The 20,786-nt window shown below is 38.8% G+C and overlaps 1 protein-coding gene across 13 annotated transcripts in view; it reads left to right on the top strand.

Annotated features, from left to right (window-relative positions):
• The window catches only part of HELZ (helicase with zinc finger), a 108,164-nt gene extending 87,603 nt beyond the window's left edge, over positions 1-20,561 (top strand). For 11 of the 13 annotated variants that reach the window (XM_036450760.2, XM_036450756.2, XM_045586295.1 and 8 more), the window contains 5 exons: positions 562-1,135; positions 1,525-1,765; positions 2,623-3,139; positions 14,878-15,130; positions 19,355-20,561. In XM_036450760.2, the coding sequence (XP_036306653.1) occupies positions 562-1,135; positions 1,525-1,765; positions 2,623-3,139; positions 14,878-15,130; positions 19,355-19,689 (1,920 nt within the window). In that variant the 3' untranslated portion in view covers positions 19,690-20,561. The remainder of the gene's footprint in view (positions 1-561; positions 1,136-1,524; positions 1,766-2,622; positions 3,140-14,877; positions 15,131-19,354) is intronic. The other 2 variants (XM_036450759.2, XM_036450761.2) reach the window with 2 other exon arrangements.
• Positions 20,562-20,786: the final 225 nt, after the last annotated feature.

Here is a 20,786-nt window from a genome sequence, read left to right as displayed (position 1 = left end):
CTAAATCCTCTTATTGCTTTCTAATCTCCAGCACCAGGTACAATGCCCTTAGAAAGCCCTCAAAAATTGTTTTCTTGAAGGAATGTCAGTCACAATGGCAAAAATTGATAACCAAACTGATTATACAAATGTGATAGATAAATTATTCACTTCATGCTTTTTAAGTTAATAGAGGTATGTTTGAAGAAAGAGATATATGTTTGAAGAAAGAACACATTTTAATGATTTATATCTGAAAGAAAGAAATGGTAATCTTCTAAGGAAGAAAGTGTGAAATTAAAAATAATGTTTTTTGAATGAGTTCAAGTGGATATGCTAATAAAATGGCAATATCTCTTCTATGACTCAGATTTAATATGCTGTTTATCTGTTTCATCTTTCCTAATTTAAAAAATACTATCCCCTAATTTTATTGTCAGAGAGTGATTGATTGGGTACCCTGTACTCCTGCTATTACTGATAAGAATGTATAATATCCTCAAGATGTGGTAGGGGTGGGGAAAGGCGGAGAGCCACCAGACTTGGTTTTCCAGTTAAAAAAGATTTCTCATTTTTTCCTAGATTGATTTGGATTCAAATCCACAGAACAGAAGTCCTGAATCACGTCCTGGTGTTGTTTATTCCAATACCAAATTTCATCACAAAGATAATCTCAACCCAAGACACATAAACCTTCCCCTTCCTACTCCCCCTGCACAGTATGCCATCCCTGGTCGTCATTTTCATCCCCTTCCCCAGTTACCAAGAGCACCATTTCCGGTTCCGCAGCAGCACACCTTGTTAAACCAGCAGCAGAATAATTTGTCTGAACAAGCAAACCAGATGCCACCCCAGCCAAATCAGGTAGTCCAGCAGCAGAACCCTTTGAATCAGCTGCCTCCACAGCCGCCACCTCCTCAGCTTTCTCCTGCCTACCAGGCAGGGCCCAACAGTGCTTTTTTCAATAATGCAGTTCCTCCTCGACCGCAGTCCCCTCCTGCAGAGGCTGTGGCCCCTGAGCAGCAGCCCCCTCCTGTGCTGCAAGAAAGCCACAGTCCCTTACGGGCCATTGCACAGCCTGCCCCCCTCCTCCCTTCACATCTGAATAACTTCACCGATGAGAACCCCCCAGGACTGCCGATAGGGGAGGCTTTAGGTAAGTTGCCCTGTCACTGCTGAATGTGACAAATTCAGAGATTATTTACTTAAAATGACATGTATTAATGTGGGTCAGGTTTGATTCATTTCTTTAAACAATGCCAGCAAAAATCAATCACTTAGTGTAATAATCAGAATTTAGTTGTAAATGCTATGTAACATTAAGCATCCAATCTACACCGGGTTCCGTGATTATCATCATCATCATCATCATCACGATAACTCTGGTTACTGGCAAATTTAAAAAACATTTGCTTTCTCCAAAGCGAAAACTGTAGCCAATTCTTTGTCTTTGTGGAGAAAATCTGATTATAAAAACTCTTGAAAAATACTAACTGGAAACCCTTTATACATGAAAACTTAAACTTTTCGCAAATGTTTTTGCAGATCGTATGCATGGGAATGTAGCCTTGGAAACAGTGCGACAGCAGCAAGTGCGGTTACAGCAGTGGAGTGAGCATCACGCCTATTTGAGTCAGGGCGGTATTCCATACTCACACCATCACCATCCTCATCCTCACCTCCAGCATCTTCCTCAGCCGCCCATTGGATTACATCAGCCGCCAGTGAGGGCAGACTGGAAGCTGCCAGGCAGTGCCGAAGGTGAAGCAGAAACGACAGAGTCAAGGTATTTTAGCAACTAAAACCAGCCTCAAACACGACCCAACCACTCTTTTCATTCTTGAGTGCTGTCCTCTTAGCCTTAAGTTGGAATATTGTCCCAAAGAAATTGGATGCTGGCCTTCTGGGCACATACTGCACAGTCCTATTGATTGACCCTGAAATAGAGAGAATCAGTTTAACTCTGCAAATCTGGGTATAGACAGCCTGCTCTAAACACTAAGCTAACATGGCTCTGTGCTTTGTGGTCTCTTCTGCACTTGATCGTAGCCGAAAGGCCGAGAAGTGATGTGGGGTCTCTTCTAAAAGAGAAACATACTGTCCTTCTCAGTAATTTTTCTTCTTCTTACTCAGTAGTAATACTTATAAAGAATGAATGAAGACAAGTAAATCAATGGTTAAAAGTTAAAAATATAAATTTTTTATTAACTCTTTTCCTAGTAGCACAGAATTCTACCTCCTTTTAACTACAGGTATTTATGAGTGTTCATTACTGACTCTAAATTTGTTTTTAGGGCTAGTGTCATATGAATGCACCGAAGTGTTTCCTAATCCCTTCTGAATAAGGCCCACCATTGTGGTGACCTTCTATCACTGCCAGTTATCAGGGGCAGGTAGAGACTAAGACAGTTGTTTTTAATACAAAGGGAAAAGAAAGAAATCAGGTACTTGAACATATTTAGTGTTTTTAATTCCACATTTGTTAAGTATTAATATTTATATTTGAGATTAATTAATGTTAGTTCAAGTTATGTGTTATGACTTTGTTTGTAGAAATTGCACACGTAGTTGACTAAACTCTCCTTAATATGATGGAGACTTTCTTTTGTTTTCTCCTCCTCACATTCATCATCTTTCATGTAGGTTTCAGGACTTACTCAGAGAACTGTCCAGTCGTGATCAAAGTGAAGCACGGGAACTAGCTGAGATGCCACCACCTCAATCAAGACTTTTGCAGTATAGACAAATTCAGACTAGGAGCCCACCAGCAGTCCCCTCCTCCCCCTCCAGCACAGACCACAATAGCCATTTTTCTAACTTTAACGACAGTAGCAGAGACGTTGAAGTAGCCAACAACCCAGCATTTCCGCAGCGACTGCCACCCCAGATATTCAGCTCACCTTTCTCGTTGCCATCTGAACACCTTGCCCCTCCTCCCTTGAAATACCTGGCATCTGATGGAGCATGGACTTTTGCTAACTTACAGCAGAATCACCTAATCGGGCCGGGTTTTCCCTATGGCCTACCTCCGCTGCCTCACAGGCCACCACAAAACCCTTTTGTACAAATACAGAATCATCAACACGCTATTGGTCAAGAGCCATTTCACCCATTGTCATCTCGAACAGTATCTTCTTCTTCGCTCCCTAGTTTAGAAGAGGTAAATGCCTTTCTTTTCCTTTTTGGGGGGATGGAGGTAGGAGTTTGGGGAGGATTAGTTGATTGTGAAAAAAACAAATATTTATTGATTTGATAATAGTGGACAGATCTCACTGAATTTAATGGTCTATTAAAGCTAATCTTTTCCTGGAGCTTATTTTAATTTCCACCCCTTACTGGGGTATCTCAGACTTTTTAGAATGGCCATTATTGTTGAAACACGGTAGTCTTTTATTGTTGTTTTGAAACGTCTGATTGACTTGAAGCTTGCTTAGTCCTGTCTAATCTGGGGAAATGGTTTTTGTGATTTATCTTTTTGCCTAGGTTACATTTGTTAATTAGAGCATTCCATAGAGGTTGGCTTTCTCTGCCAGCGGCCAATTCCAAGTTCTGTGCTCTTTCTCCTGTGACTCATCTGGTGATTTCTTAGAGGCAATTGACACAAAATCATACTCTGATTCCCTAATGTCAGAATTTGCCATGTTTAACATAGAGTTGATTCTGTTAAACTAAGCATTTTAAGGGAAATTGAATTTTTATTTTAAACTACTCAGGTATTTGCAAAGAGCATCACTGATAGGAAAAATCTCAGTAATTCCAAGTTATAAAGCTTTCAAAATGGTATAGAGTATAAAAACTTGCTGAACTCTTTATTAACTCTAATAGATTTTTTTGTGTGGATACCTTAGTTGGATATATATATGATATCCAACTATATATGATAATGCCATCTTGTAAATACAGTTTTGTTCTTTCCAAACTGGATGCATTTTATTTCTTTTTATTGCCTAATTGCCTTAGCCAAAACCTCCATTATAATGTTTAGGGTACATACTTGGCAAAATTAGAGAAAAGCAAGTATATTCAGGGTGGATTTTCCAAATTTCCTTCTGTTATTGATTTCTAATTTTGTTTGGAGAACATATTTGTATAACTTTAATCTTTTAAAATTTATTGAGACCTGTTTTGTTGCCCAACATATGATCTGTAATGTTCAGGTGACCTGGAGAAGAATATATGTTTTGTTCTTGTTGGGTGGAATATTCTGTAGCTACATTAGATCTATTTGGTTTATATTGTTCAAATTTCCAGTTTTCTTTGGACCTTCTGTTAGGTTTTATATCCATTACTGAAAGTAGTATATTGAAGTCTCCAACTATTATCGTTGAATTGCCTATTTCTTTCAGTTCTATCAGTTTATGCTTCATGTATCTTGGGACTCTGTCTTAGGTTTACATATATTTATAATTGTTTGATATTCTTGATGGATTGACTTTCTTTAATTTCTCTATATATAAAAGACTAAGCGACCGTTCAACTGTCCGAGATGTAGCTATGACATGCAGTGACCACCAGGGGGCAGACACTGATCGGTAGCTATGATGCACACTCACCACCAGGGGACAGACGCTCAGTGCCGGAGCTGCTAAGCTGTGGTGACTTGGCAGCTGTGGTTCTCAGGTGACACACCTGGAACCAGAGAGGAGGCCTGATTCCCGGATGCATCAACCGAGAAGCGCCCTTTTGCAATCCAGGACCCCTGGGGGATGTCGGAGAGCCGGTTTTGGCCCAGTCCCCCAGGCCAGGCCAAGGGACCCCACTGGTGCATGAATCCATGCATCGAGCCTCTAGTCATTTTTAAATGTCCTTTCTCTCACATAACAATTTTTGTCTTCAGGCATGTTTTTTTTCTGATACTTATATGGCCGCCCAGCTCTCTGGGTCTTTCAGAATGTGTGTGGTCTTCTGGATTTCTCAGGAATATGTCAGAGCTGTTCGAAGCCCTTATTCCCTCCCAGCCTTTCCTCAAAGCTGTCGGTTAGGCTACTGTTCAGTCCAACTGTTACCCATGACCTCAGGCAGCAGCAACTAATGTATTCGCTGGTAAATGTCTTCCATATGGTCGCTGTAGCACTGGTTGAATGCTGAGTTGGACAAAATAGGGCAAGTGCTTTTTTTTTTTTTTTTTTTTTTTTTTTTTGTCTTGTTTTGTTTTTAAAAGCCACCAGACAGGTCAAAACAAATAATTAAAATTCTTTGAGAATGAGGCCCCGTTCTTCTCCTCTGGCACTGGTGGCTGAAATGCAGTCTTACTTCAAGGCTACTGCTGAGTTGGAGAGCTGGGGGCTGGGACTAAGGTAAGGTAACACCACATAACTCTCTGTTCTTACTGAAATGTCCTGGTTTTTCTTCATTAAGTGTTCTCCTGACTGCTGCAAGCTTTAGTTTCTTGAATCCCAAGAAAGCTGATTGTGACAGTTTTGCCATATTTTTCGTTGCCTTTTTAGAGGGCTGCACTTCGGAATTCTTCGGAATTTCACTTGTGATGATGTTTTGACTTAATTTGCCAATGAAGTTCATAATATGTGAGGGGAACAACGTGCCAGAGTTTTTGTAAGGTCTTACCAAGTTTTGTATTTTACGAAAAATACTGAATAATGTACTGTAATCATTGACCTATTTAAATGTTCTTTAGTTTTGGAATTCAGTCCTTTGTACCCCCAAGCACTTAACATTTGATATTACTCTTTAGCTATGAGTATATGAGTAAGTACCTTCAATTATCAGTGGGTTTTTAGAGTGAAATTACTTTTCCAAAAACATTTGGTCACCTTTATTTTGATGCATGAGATTTACAAATAATGACTAACTTGCAACATTGAAAAACTCCTTGACAAGGGAAATATAATTTTTACCATATTGCAGTTTTGATGTTTTCAGTGCATTAGGATAACTTTTGTAACTGTTATGTTATACAGAGTGATTTTGCATGAATCATCTTACAGAACGAATGGTTTATATGCTTGCTGTTTCTTCTAGCAAATACAGAAAAGTAATTTTTTCCTCCCTACTGTGAGTTCTTTTCTTGCCAGAAACCTTGGTAGATTAATCTTACATAAAATGAAAGCATGTAGATGTTAACATTTAACTTGAATGGAAATGGTCTTTCATATTATGCTTTTTCTTTTTTGTAATATTGCAAGTTTCTTTTGACAAATGAAGTATGGAAAATGTAAAAGTTAGAGAAATTATTTCTAATTTTACTATACAAAGTCTGCTACTATAATATTTCAAAAGCATTCATATATATGAAGGTGTGATTGATTAGTGGAGGGGCATTGGGTGTTGAGAAAAGTTGAAACATTTGTTTTCCCTAATTGTGGTGCTCAGTGACATCACCCCATGAAACCTTTCTTTCTCTAGGTCAAGGCACCCTAAAAGGGATCTTGTTCCTATTGTATGACATTTTTTGCTATTTAAAAATTTTAAAGCGTTCTCATTTAGCTGTGTAAGGCTTGATCTGTAGGTCTTCATTACCTTCCTCAAATGCAGCAAAAGCGCTGGCCTTCAGCTGCCTGGATGAGGCTGGGCATGTGTCTGGTAGTAGTGCCTGCAGCCTGCCCTACACTGCTGCTTTCCTGTGTAATGGATAAGGGCAAAAGTGCCATCCTTACCTGGGCCGTGTTGCACACTATTCCATACTCTTTATTATATTACTAGGGTCCCTTGAAAGGAACTGTGGGCTGCGAGGCTGTGGTAGGCACAGGGGCAGGTCTCACCCCATCCTCCGCACCCCTGCCTGGCCCCTCCCACCGCGGCCCCGGGTCCCTGTCTGCTGGCAGCCCCGCTCCCCCTGCTGCTGCTCCCATGCACTGATGGCGCCACTTGCACCCACTGATGGTGTGGAGCGATTGGGACTAGCACCAGCAGCAGGTGCGAGTGGGGCCAATGCTGTCAGTGGGTGCAAGCAGTGGCTGCTGCCCCGATCACCCCTAGGAGCAGGGAGAGGTAGAGAAGCCCTCATGGGCGATTGGGTCTGGCAGCCATTGCTCGCACCGCTGATGGCACTGAGTGATTAAGACCAGCGCCAAGCACCTACAGAAGGTGCAAGTGGTGGTGCCGGCAGCATGTGCGAGGGGGCTGGTACCGGCAGCAGGTGCGAGCACCGGGCGGGACCACGGCACATGAGAGCAAAGAATTTTCAATGACCACCAGAGGCTTGCCCCAATGACAGCAACTGGCACCCTGCCTTGGCCTGGTGCCCGCACTCACCTACTCCACCCTCCCGCCGCAGCCAGGGCCATTGCCGCTAGTGGTCAGCGCATGTCACAGTGACCGGTTGTTTGGTTGTTCCAGATGTTCCACCATTTGGTCTACCTGCATATTGGCCTTATATTATATGGGATTGTGGTCTCACTAAATAGGATAGCAGCTTTCATCAAATACTTCAATTCTTTGTAATAGCACTGAATATCATCCTTGCATTTTGGCTAAAGGCTGTAGAGGTGAGAGAGATGAAATGCAAAGAGAAATAATAAAAGTAAGTTCTTGGCTTCTGAGCTTTCTATGGTTCAGTTTCTACTGATTTTGACATGATTCAGGACTTTTCTTGGATAATTTTTGCCTGTATGAAATGTTTCACTTTGTGTGATAACTTTATAATCTAATCTCTGGGTAAGATACAGTTCTTCAGTATGTATTAAGATCTGTTTCTAGATTTTATATTTTTCTCCTCATCTATCTATATGTTTCTATTCCAAAATTACACTGTTTTAACTTTTGAGGTTTTGTAATATTCTAATTTAATAGTGTAAAGTCTCCCTTATTACTTTATTTTTTTTCTCCCTTTTTCTGTTTGTGTGTTTGGGGTGGGGTGAGGGTCTTCTATGTTTTTTTTTTTTACTTGAAGTTTAGAATACCTTTTTTTTTCTTCTTAATATATTTTATTGATTTTTTTACAGAGAGGAGGAGAGAGGGATAGAGAGCCAGAAACATCGATGAGAGAGAAACATCCACCAGCTGCCTCCTGCACACCCCCCACCAGGGACGTGCCCGCAACCAATGTACATGCCCTTGACCGGAATCGAACCTGGGACCCTTCAGTCCACAGACCGAGGCTCCACCACTGAGCCAAACCGGTTTCGGCTAGAATACCTTTTGAACTCTTCCCCCTCCCCCACCAAAAACCATACACATACATACTTTCTTGGATTTTAATTTGAATTACATAAAATGTATAGCTTAAATTGAAGGACTTGTGTCCTTATAAATATTTTAAGCCTCTCATTTAGGGATTCATGCAGTCTTCATTATTTTAATTTTTTCCCTCCTTACCTCTCTTTCTCTCCCTTTATATATATATATATATATATATATATATATATATATATATATATATATATATATTAATATTCCTCTGCTAAATTCTGGAGTGTCTTCATTTCTGGTTAAATTTAGCCTTAGGTTGATTTTTCCTTATTTTTGGTTATGAGTGGGACCTTTTTTCCCCCATTATATTTTTCAATTTTTTTTTTATCTTGAGAGACAAATCCTCATTTTTTGTAAGTGGGCATAATTTTACCATGTTAAAAACTTTCACTTAATATAGGACCAGCAATACTGATATTGGTGCAGAACAAAGCTTTTGCCATTTTAAACATGCTTTGCATGAAGTAGATTAAAAGTGCTTGTAACTAATATAAACAGAAAATTATTTTTAAAAGTGTCACTATAAAAGTAATTTTTAGAGAGAAAGGAAGGGAGAAGGAGACAGAAATATTGATGTCAGAGAGCAGCGATCTGCTGCCTCCTACACACCCTTTGTCCTGGGCGGACCCCAAAACCCAGTCTCATGCCCTAACTGGGAATTGAACTGGCAATTTAGGTGCACAGGACATTGTTCAACCAACTGCACCACACCAGTCAGGGCTAAAAGTCTAGGATTTGTTTATGAAACTGCAGGGTTGGGTGTTACAGAGATGCTGCTGTTGTGACAGCCTTGGATTGAAAATGGAATGCTTTTAAGTCATTCATTTTGATCGGCTTTCAATAACTCAGCATTTACTTATCTCATCTTAGAGGTGATATGTATGTCTCTGTGATGTATCTGCTTTGAAATATTCCTTATCTGTATGTTGGTTTTTGAACAAAAGACAATTTTGACCCATCTATTCATTTTCACTTTCTTCCTTCAAACAAGTCTAGTTTTGAAATTCGTTGAGAGTTTTTATTTCAGTATTGCTATTTAATCACCCCCTGTTCCCAATTCCATTTTATGTAGCCAAGTATTGTACAAATGTAGCTTGAAGTTTATATTCTTGGCTGATTTACATGTTCTTCCTGTTGGGACTTTTTAAGTGGATGATGACAGCTTATGACTTGAGTGGTATAACCGGGTGGTAATATTGCTGTCTTCTCAGAAGTGTCTTCTCAGAAACATGGCTAACATATGGCATCTAATTCACATAACAGAGATAGTGATCAACAAATTAATAAATTAGACCTATACTCATCCTTAAATTGTCAAAGCTAATCATTTAAATGAGATGTTCTGTTTTAATTAAAGTTTCTGGCACCATAGTTAATGAGACTTGGAATTTTCACTAGAGCATTTAGTTCTTTCTTAGATTAATTTTGATAGTATAATTGTAAAGAGAGCCCTAATTCATTAGGTTGCTAATCTTTCCCCCAGTTATTTATTTATACACACACATGTAAAATAGCTTGCTAATCTCAGATATTAGAGATTACCTTATAAGACAGTGATAAGAAAATTATGAATTTAATTCAACTGACAACCATCTTCAACACTAGAAATTTATACATGAATTTAGTCATTTAGTTTTTCCTTCTTACATGGCTTTTGAAATTTTAGCATATTTTGATATTTAGAAAAAGATATTAGCAATAGACTTAGAAAATAATGATCATGCAATGTAATGATTTCATAGATTAACATAAAGAATATCTATAGACATACAAACGTATATGGAGTTGAACCTAGAGTAAGGATCTCTGACAGAGTAGGATGAGCCTTTAAGCAATAAATAATGAAATTATTAAAGACCCAACAACTCTAAATTAAACCCCAGTGTCAGGTTGCCATCTTTAATAGAGTTGGCATCTATATGATGATGCCAATCCTATTTTCTCCTATAGAAAGAATAGTCTCTATAGGAGAAAATTGAGAACTGGGCAAAATAACAGGGAACAAAAAATGGCCAAGAAATAAGAAAGAAGAGGAAAAAAGTATAGCTTATATATTTAAATAGCCTAGGGGCCCATAAGACTGAAGTGTAGAAATATAAAGGGTGTTCTCAGCCAGAAATTTTTTTTTTTTTTTTTTTTTTTCCCCCCCAGAACAGGGATCTTCCTCTAAAATTTTTGTTTGGGTCCCTTGTCTTTCAGTGTACTTCATAGAAATTTCCCTCTGTGGGGGAAAAAATCTGAAAATTTAAAATCATAAGTCCAGAATGCATTTTATTATAGTCAATTAACATGATCTGTAGGTTTTTTTTTTAATTTAAATAAATAGGCTTGAATATGTCATTATACTTGAATTATTTTAACAAATACGTCAAATTGTTGATGATCATTAAAGTTTGGTGATAGTTTATGTTTGGACATATTTTTTTAAATATATTTTTATTTTATTTTTAATGCCAAAACCGGTTTGGCTCAGTGGATAGAGTGTTGGTCTGCGGACTGAAAGGTCCCAGGTTCGATTCCGGTCAAGGGCACGTACCTTGGTTGCGGGCACATCCCCAATTTGGGGTGTGCAGGAGGCAGCTGGTCGATGTTTCTCTCTCATTACCGTTTCTAACTCTCTATCCCTCTCAATTCCTCTCTGTGTAAAATCAATAAAATATATTTAAAAAAATATATTTTTATTGATTTCAGAGAGGAAGGGAGAGGGAAAGAGAGATCGAAACATCAGTGATGAGAGAATCATTGATTGGCTGCTTCCTGCATGCCCCACACTGAGGATCAAACTGGTCATGTGCCCTAACTGGGAATTGAACTGTGACCTCCTGGTTCATAGGTCGATGCTCAACCACTGAGCCGGGCTGTTTGGATATTTTAATGATAAAAAGTTAAAATACTCATTGACAGGAGTTTTCATTTATTGAAGACTTTACAAACTAGAGCTTTGCAGCGAGGCTAGGGCTTGAGGATAATTTATATAAGTCCTCTTTGTTAAAGGAAACTGAGGCACTATGATGTTAGAAGGATATTATTAATAGTAGCTTGAGCAGCTACTAATTAAGTGGAGCCGAGACTCCTGACTTCCAGTCTTATGTTGTTCAGATCTTTATGCTAGGAGTAAGGTTCACTGCTGGAAAAGGAGAAATGATTGCCATTACATAAAGCAGATGTAGGAAAAGCCAAGTTATTGGGACCAAAGAATTAAATGTTCAGTTGTAGGAAGTTCTCTGTTTTGGGTTTGGGGGATGGTGATGGAGAAGAGAGGGAGACGGTTCATTTTTAGGATTCTTGATTCTTTTTTTGTTTTAAATAAATCTTTATTGTTTAGATTATTACAAATGTCCCCCCCCCCTCCATTGCTCCCCTCCACTAGGTTTCCACTCCACCCTTTGCCCTTTCCCCAACCCCCATTGTCCTCATCCATAGGTGCAGTTTTTGTTCAGTCTCTTCCCACACCCCCCACTCCCTTTTCCCCGAGAATTGTCAGCCCACTCCCCTTCCATACCTCTGATTCTATTTCCTTGGTTTTCAGATTCACTTGTTGATAGTTACGTTACTGTTGTTCATAATTTTTATCTTTATCTTCTTCCTCTTCCTAAAGAACCCCCTTTAGCAATTCATATAATTCTGGTTTGGCTGTGATGAACTCCTTTAGCTTTTTTTTATTTGTGAAGCTCTATATCTGGCCTTCGATTTTGAGTGATAGCTTTGCTGGGTAGAGTAATTTTGGCTGTAGGTTCTTGCTATTCATCACCTTGAATATTTCCTGCCATTCCCGTCTGGCCTGCATGGTTTCTGTTGAGAAATCAGCTGACAATCGAATGGGTGCTCCTTTATAGGTAACTACCTTCTTTTCTCTTGCTGCTTTTAATATTCTCTCTTTGTCTCTTGCTCTTGGAATTTTAATTATGATGTGTCTTGGTGTGGTCCTCTTTGGATTCCTTTTGTTTGGGGTTCTGTGCGCTTCCTGGACTTGTAAGATAACAACAGCAGCAACAAAAAGCCCACACACATTTGACAAAACACAACATCCACTCATAAAATCTCTTGGAAAATTAGAAATAGAAGGGAAATTCCCTAACCTGCTAAAGGTTACCTATAAAAAGTTTACAGCAACTATCATACTGAATAATAGAGACTGCATGCTTTCTAAGATTAGGAATAAGGTAAGATGTCCACTCTCAATACTCATATTCAGCATTATACTGGAGTCTTAGCCAGTGCAGTATGGCAAAAAAAAAAAAAAAAAAAAAGAAGGAAAAAAATAAATAAAAGGCATAGAGATTGGTAAGGAAGAAATAAAACCGACTCTGTTCACAGATAACATGATTGTCAAAGTAGAAAAACCCAAGGTATCTACCCAGAAAACTAACCAACAAATGTGAATTTAGCAAGCTTTCAGAATAAAGGGTTAACACAGACAAATCAATCCCATTTCTGTAATTTGCATTGTACAATTAGAAACACAAATGTGAAAGCCAATACCATTACAATAACTCAAAAAAACTAAATACTAAGTTATAAATCTATCAAAGTTTGTATAGGCTTTGTATGCTGAAAACTACAAAACTGCTGAAATGTAATTTATTTGGTGTATAAATCATTTTGTTCAGTTGTCACCAAGATTTCTCTGCCTATACTCAAATTTCCTTGGAGGACAGATTCCAAAATAGCAAATCATATTTTTATGCGTTTACCTTCATCTGTGTTGTATGAAATAGATGTAACAGTAGGCTCTTATATATACATATAAAATCTTCAATTTTATCTATCTAATTTGAAGAACATAAAAGTAATTTCAAGTTTTGGTTGTTTTTCCAACATAAAGGATCAGTCGTATTCATCATGTGATTTGGAATTGAATTTCATATTTCATGTACACATTCATCTTTGTCAGTGGCTGCTTAGGATCTGTTATAAACATGTCCTGCTGTGCCTGTCAGCTGTGTGATTTTTTTCCTTTTAATTTCAGTTTGGAAGCCACAGATGATACATATTTTCTAAAAAATTTAATTGAATATTGTCTTTTTTTTTTATATCAACCTTCTATTGCTTTCTGATTTTTAGTTTTCCTCACGTAAGCTTTGTGGCTTATGGAACTATTCATTGCCAAAAGGTGTTTGTATATGCTGCTGGTGTATATATGTTAAGTATTTAATGAAAAAGGGCTTACAAAATTATCGCCTGAAATTCACATGAATGTATTTAGTGTTGTGTTATCAGCAGGGGATTTGATTTATTATAACCTGTTCCTTATGAGTCCAGAGCTGACATTAGTTTTATGCTTAAGTATTCACACACAAAGACTTCAGAATGTGATCCCCTGCACACTGCGACTGGGCTAACCACTCAGGGCCTGGTACTAAAAAGAAGCACTTCATTTAGATTCAATGAGCTAATCATCTTCATAACAAAGATTGATAAGAAAAGACATACTGCACAAGCTATTAAGATCAGCCATCCAGGGATTGCCTTGCCCTAGAGAATACAAAGCAGTTTAGAAAGGTTAGTTATTCTACTCAATACCTGACTGTAATAACCTTTGCGAAGAAATTTCAAATGTGCTGATTATTTAGATTGGATCATCCTCTAGAAAACCAGGATTAAATGGTTTTAATGAACTCGACCATTTGAAGAAAAATTGCCTTTAAAGCAGAGTAAACTTAAAGATGAATTTAGATATTACTCTTAGATATAGAACAACAATAAATATGAGAGAAAGAATTAACTAGATGGAAGTTATTATCTTTCACCTTTCTCATCCAGTAGCTAAGACTTCAGCAATGCAGAAACCACCTGGGCATTCATCACTTAATAGCTAGAGAAATGCTCTCCTTCCACCCTTTCCTGCCTTTCTGCACAGGGACAGCCAGTCCAGACCACGCCCTTGCCTGGCTGATACTCTGGTGGTTGTCTGTGGCGGCCTTACCCTCATAGTGCCTACACCACCACTTTTCCCATTTAACTGGCCTAACAATGCCTGCTTGTGCTTAGATTCCCAAAAAGCATCCTGCTATGACTGTACCAATTCAGCTGTCTCCTTTGTAATCTAGCCTCCAGTGCCTGATTTCCAATTATTGCTAGCAACCATGGTGAAGAAAAGATTCCTCAGAATCCTGGTGACCACAAACTGAACAGCAGTTTTATTATTAATGGGTAAAGAGGGGGCAATAAAAACTAATCCCAATCTGTCATTTAAGACCTCACGTGGAGCTGAAACGGTTTGGCTCAGTGGATAGAGCATTGGCCTGTGGACTGAAAGGTCCTGGGTTCGATTCCGGTCAAGGGCATGTACCTTGATTGTGGGCATGTGCAAGAGGCAGCTGATCGATGTCTCTCTCTCATCAATATTTCTAACTCTCTATCCCTCTCTCTTCCTCTCTGTAAAGAATCAATAAAATATATATTTAAAAAAAAAAGATCTCACATGGAATCTTATCTTTACATGTTACATTAAAACAATTATATAATAGCAAGCCCATCCTGTGAGCCAGGAACAGTTCTAAATGTTATGCATGCTGAATTCATTTTAATTTTCACAATAATCCTAAGAGGTAGATACTGTGTATAATAAATCTACGTTTACAGATGAAGTTCCCAAGAAGTTAAGTCAGTTGCTCAGGATGGCACTGCTTATAGAAGACAGAATATTTTTGAGATTTTCTACTTAATACAGTGAGATTGCTGTGCATCTAAGGAAGCGGGGAGAGCATAAGTCCCACTGATTGATGAACTGTCCTTTTCTCTGTGTAGTATGAACCCAGAGGACCTGGCCGGCCCTTGTACCAAAGAAGAATCTCCTCTAGCTCAGTCCAGCCGTGCTCTGAAGAAGAAAGCACTCCTCAAGATAGCCTTGCTCAGTGTAAGGAGCTCCAGGACCACAGTAACCAATCCTCTTTCAGCTTTTTGTCCCCGGAGTCCTGGGTAAACGCCACCTCATCTACTCCCTATCAGAACATTCCGTGCAATGGATCCAGCAGAGCAGCGCAGCCCAGAGAATTGATAGGTAAGACAGAGTTGGTGGGCTGCTAACACTGTGGTTGTTTATGGGGTTTTCTCCTTCCGTCTTCCCCATTTGCATTATTAACTTTGAATAATGTTTAGTGGCTGTAGTCTCAGGCACACATTAATTTAGGGCCATATTCATTCCATATTTATGGTCTAGAAGGTAAGTGGATCAATATTTATGGAGAACTGATCATATTGACCTGTGAACAAATGAAAGAGGTAATAGAACTTAAAATGTATTTCTAAATACTAGATAGACACCTTTGCTTGGGAAATGTCTGTTTTCTGTTGTGTGGTTTTGTTTTGTTTGTTTGTTTTTTTGGAGGGGTGTTTCTTCAGAGTGGGGGATGGCAAAATTGGTTAGGTCACTATCAATTTTCAAGGATTTATTCTCAATAAAGTTTGAGACATGGTAGTTTGGCCATGAGAGAAATCAGTAAAGTCTAACATTTTGAAATTTAGAAATCCTTTGTTTATTTCTTGTAAAAGATGTTGTCTTTAAGATATTGGGCTTACAAAGGCTAAAGAGTTAAAAACAAGAGCATAGAAAGGCATTGGAATGGGTATGGCTCAAAACATGTATGGTGGGATGTCTATAGTCTTCCTCTTTAGCCTTGAACATGAATGTTCATCTTCCTTTCGTTCCTTCTTTGTGTGTGTGTGTGTGTGTGTGTGTGTGTGTGTGTGTATGTGTGTGTATTTTGAATGTAAAGAAATGAATGCTACTATTTGCATTCTGTAATCTATAGCCTTCTGTTTGTAGGCTGTCAACATCGATCTTTAGGAACAAGTCTGTGATCTTTGGTGAATTTCTGTCTTGGTAGCAACCTTTGTATTTGAAATTAATTTTGTTCATCTTTAGAATGTGAACCCATTGTTTCTGTAACTGACCCATTTTTGAGTGTGTGCCATGCAAGCATATTTTTAGAACTATAGACATGGTAGGGCAAAAAGCAGTAAGAAGATTTTGGTTTTGTTTCCTGGCAAGACATTGTCATTTTAATCTTTAAACATTCATTAGTACCTACCATATGTATGCTGTATTTTGCCTGGGGTTGCCTTTTCATTTTAAAGGTTGAATGTAAATACACTCCTATTATCACATTCTAATTTCCCAAGAAAGATCTAAATTATAAACCAGTGATGGAAATTTGTACTTTTTCCTTGATTTGTTTATAATAATTTATTTTAAAGACAACATTATTTCAGTCTTTTTTCCACTTAAATTTTAGGATAGCTGTTGGTCAAAATCAATAAAAATTTAACCTGAGCTGATAAGGTAGAAAGTTCCTGAACAGATGCCTAAAGTGCATGTCATTCCTGGTATCTTTTACACACATATAAAATTACTAGAGGCCTGGTGCACGAAATTCGTGCACGGGCGTGGGGGAGGAGGTGTCCCTCAGCCCATCCTACACCCTCTCCAATCTGGGACCCCTTGAGGGATGTCCAGCTGCCCGTTTAGGCCCGATCCAATGCTATTGGGCCTAAATGTGCAGTAAGACATCCTCTCAATCCAGGACTGCTGGCTCCCAACAGCTCGCCTGCCTCTGCCTGATTGCCCTTAACCACTTCTGCCTGCCAGCCTGATCACCCCCTAACCACTCCCCTGCCAGCCTCATCAACGCCTAACTGCTCCCTGCCAGCCCAGTTGCCCCTAACTGCCCTCCCTTGCTGGCCTGGTTTCCCTAAACTGCCCTCCCCTGCTGGCCTGGTCCCCCCCCAACTGCCCTACCCTGCAGGCCTGGACTCCCCCAACTGCCTTATCCTGCAGACCTGGTCTCCCCAGCTGCCCTCCCCTGCTGATCTGGTCTTCCCCAACTGCCCTCCTCTGCTGGCCCAGTCACCCCTAACTGCTCTCCCTGCTTGCCTGATCGCCCCCAACTGCCCTCCCCTGTAGGTCTGAGTCCTCCCCCGCTCCCCTGCAACTGCCCTTCCTTGCTGGCCTGGTCACCCCCAATTGCCCTATTCTGCTGGCCTGGGCACCCCTAACTGTCTACAACTGCCCTCCCCTGCAGCAGGCCATCTTGTGGCAGCCATATTGTGTCCACATGGTGACAGCCATCTTGTGTCTTGGAGTATTGGTCAATTTGCATATCACTCTTTCATTAGATAAGATTTTCTTCATTGCTAGGAGACAAATGGTACTGTTCTTTAGTTGAAAGTAACAGTTAAATATGTAAAAATTAATTCAAAGTCACTAATATCCTGAGGTACAACTTGTTTATCAGCAGGTATGTATATAGATACATACATATTTATTTTCGGAGAAATGCAGCAGTTGCCAGTGGTGAATCAACAGGAAAATAGTTTCTCCACAGTTGTAAGCCTGAGAGCAGAGACCATGTCTGTGACCTTTTTAAGCTTTGGATTTCCCACTTTGGTGCTGATCACATTTCAGGCTCTTTCAATGTCTGCTGATAGGAGGTAATGAAAATAGATCCTGTGCAGTGAGGGGCTGGTCCCATGCCCTGCAGGGCCTTTACGCATGGGCATGGGTTCCCCCGGCAGGTGAGGTCGCCTCTGTTTGGGCTCTATTCACTTACCTTGGTAAGGAGACGTACTTTACCAGACATTAAAAGGATAGTTTCTCTTATCTGGAGTTAAATATATAAATTAATAGAAGTTTTGAATTCAGTTAGATATAACAGCATAGACATTAGGCGAAACAGCCTCTAAAATATTATTTTGTAGGTATTTATTATAAACTGATTATATAGTCATGAAAATGAGAACATGGTTAAAAATAAATCTTAGTAAATAAAAACAGTAAGTTCTTTAATAGCCAATTAAATGTTTGCTTTATGTACTATGATAGGCAGTACTGTCCACTTTCATATTGAAATGTTGGACAGATGCTCTTAAAAGCAGTTGTTTCACTTACAAAATCAGTGACACTGAGATGGAAAAGAATTAAATGTTCTAGAAGGATGTGAAGTGGTTTAAAATAATTTGAACGATTTTATGAATTTTTAAGTACACTGTTGAAATTAGCATATTGAGTCGATGAATTATTAAGACCAAAAAAGGAAACATTTTCACCTTAACCTCTCAATCCACAAATAGGTAATAAACATGCAGGAAATGTCCATAAACACCAGTAATCAAAGGTATGCAAATCAGCTACAGTAAGATTATTTCTTTATTAAATAGGTTAAGATTAAAAAAGTAAAAACACCGATGTGGTAACTAAGTGGGGAGATGTGTAAACATTGTTGGTTGAGTGTGTTCTTGCAGGGAAGTTTGACCATAGTTATGAAAACCTTTTGTTGTGTGTATACCTTATTATCCAGCTATTATACTACTAGGGATTTATCCTAAGGAAATAGTTGTGAATATTAATAAATGTTTATTTCCAATAACATTTATCATAGTGTATGACTGAAATATTGCTTATAATCCAAATTTCTAAAAATGAGAGGTTACCTAAAATTTATCTACATTATATATTGCCCTTTGGAAAGAAAATACACCAACAAATTAAGGCTTATCTCTGGTATTTGGGAATATCATTGACTGGCTTTCTTCTTTGGCCTTTTGTGTAATTTCCAAGTATTCTTCAGTGAATATGTATATGATGATAATCCAATATAATATTAGCTAAAATCTTAAAAGATTGAAAACAAGAGCAGTGTTTGGAAACAAGGTATGATTTAGTGGGCAGTAAAATTAGGAGGAGTCAAGTTAAATTTTAAAGGACCGTGAAAGTCAGGCAGATTATAGGAAACGTGACCTCAAGTTGATAGCGGTTTCTCTTTATGCCGTGTTTGCTTATGTATTGCAAGAAAAGGTAGCATTTATAAGCAATGGAATTCAGTGCAGCTATTACAAAGCTGTTTTGACCAGAAGTCTGCCTATTCAGCTTATTTTTATTTAAGAAAGAACAGGTTCGTTTCCATTTTCAAACCATGATCAGTTAAAATAATAAATTTCAAATGTCCAATTGTACATATTAGAGTTTTGAAAGCAAACCTTCAGACTTGACCTTTAGTTTTTATATGCTAGCTATTCCCGCTCCTGTAGTGAACTCTGGTTGAGTGTTAAGAGAGAGAACTTTGGTTGGTGCATTATGATTTTGACATTTTGTGGCAGAGCTGCCTGTCCTCCTGGCTGCCCTGTCCCTGAGTTCCTGGAGACGAGAGCCAGGTGTGACATGTGGTAATGAGATGTATGAGGGTCACCAGACTCGCTCTTAATCGGTGTCTCTGTTTCCTGCTTGTAGCTCCTCCCAAGACCGTCAAACCCCCTGAGGATCCACTGAAGTCTGAGAACCTCGAGGCGTCCAGTTCCTTCAACTACAATGTGCTGCAGCATCTCGGCCAGTTTCCCCCCCTCATGCCCAACAAGCAGATCGCAGAGTCGGCTAACAGCAGTGGCCAGCAGACCCCGGGGGGCAGCAAGCCCGCCATGTCCTATGCCAGCGCGCTGCGGGCGCCCCCCAAGCCCAGGCCCCCGCCTGAGCAGGCCAAGAAGAGTAGCGACCCTCTGTCTCTGTTCCAGGAACTCAGCCTGGGGAGCTCCGCGGGCAGCAACGGCTTTTACTCCTATTTTAAATAATCACTTTGTTTTTGCCTCCAGGGAGAACGTTTTAATTTTTGTTTCAATAGAATTAAGATAGTTGGACTTCATCTATAGATGCACAGTTTCCTTTGTTTTAATATTAAATATGTTCTCACTTAATTGCTTCGCTGCTAGACTTGCAACTAATTTTTTAAAAGTATAGTCCATTATTTTGCATTTTTGACATGAGTCGGAATTTTGACAGCTTTTATGTAGAATAAAAATATTTTTAAATTTGTGTATTGTTACATATGTTTGCATCAAGCTAGCAGCTAAGAGGTTAATTGTGCAACTATAAAAAAAAAAAGAGAAAAAAGTTTGTCTAAAATGTATTTAAAAAGAAAAAAAAAGTTGTAAGTAGCATTTACATTTATTCAATAATATTACCATATGCTGGGTTTCTGTACCAGAAATGGCCAGTTATGTACAAAATGTATGTTATTTTTGCTTAAATTCATTTAAAAATTTTTAAAATAAAGGGCAGCATCTTTTAAATACTTGTAAGTTTTACCAGCTTTTTTTTTTTTTTTTTTTGTGACAAGATGCTGCATTCTAAAACTTTTACAGTTTTAGACCACGTATGATGTGCTGACATCATCTCCATCCACTGCAGGATAGAGTCAGAGGCATTCTTTGCAGGTGTACTGTATGCCCCTGTTTTTTTGTAACTTGAAAAAACATGGGCATACGTAGTTATTTTTTTTTGAACAAGCTACACTTCAAGCTTGTTTTTAATGTTCATTTGATAGTGTGTGTTTTTTTTAAAACAGATCATGAAGCTGAAAAATTTTTAGGATTGTTGGTGCTTAGTAGACTTGATAACTATTTTAAAAATGCGTGGATTTAGTAAAATCTTTTTTTCCTCACTATGCATGTGTAAACGTTTGTAATCTGGCTCCCCGTCGCCCCCCGCCCACGCCAGTGGTATAAAGAATTGTGCCGCTTTAAGGTTATTCCCCCCTCCCGTAAAAATTTTTGGTACCTTATTTAATGTTTACATAACAATGTGACATTATACATGGCAATTCAGATATTTTACTAACCGGTTGGTTTGAGGAAATCATTCAAAAAGGAACATGTTTGTCAAAGATGCA

The sequence above is a fragment of the Pipistrellus kuhlii genome, unplaced genomic scaffold (assembly GCF_014108245.1).
Source record: "Pipistrellus kuhlii isolate mPipKuh1 unplaced genomic scaffold, mPipKuh1.p scaffold_m20_p_22, whole genome shotgun sequence".
NCBI classification, from domain to species: Eukaryota; Metazoa; Chordata; class Mammalia; order Chiroptera; family Vespertilionidae; genus Pipistrellus; species Pipistrellus kuhlii.
This window is presented reverse-complemented; position numbering and strand designations above follow the sequence as displayed.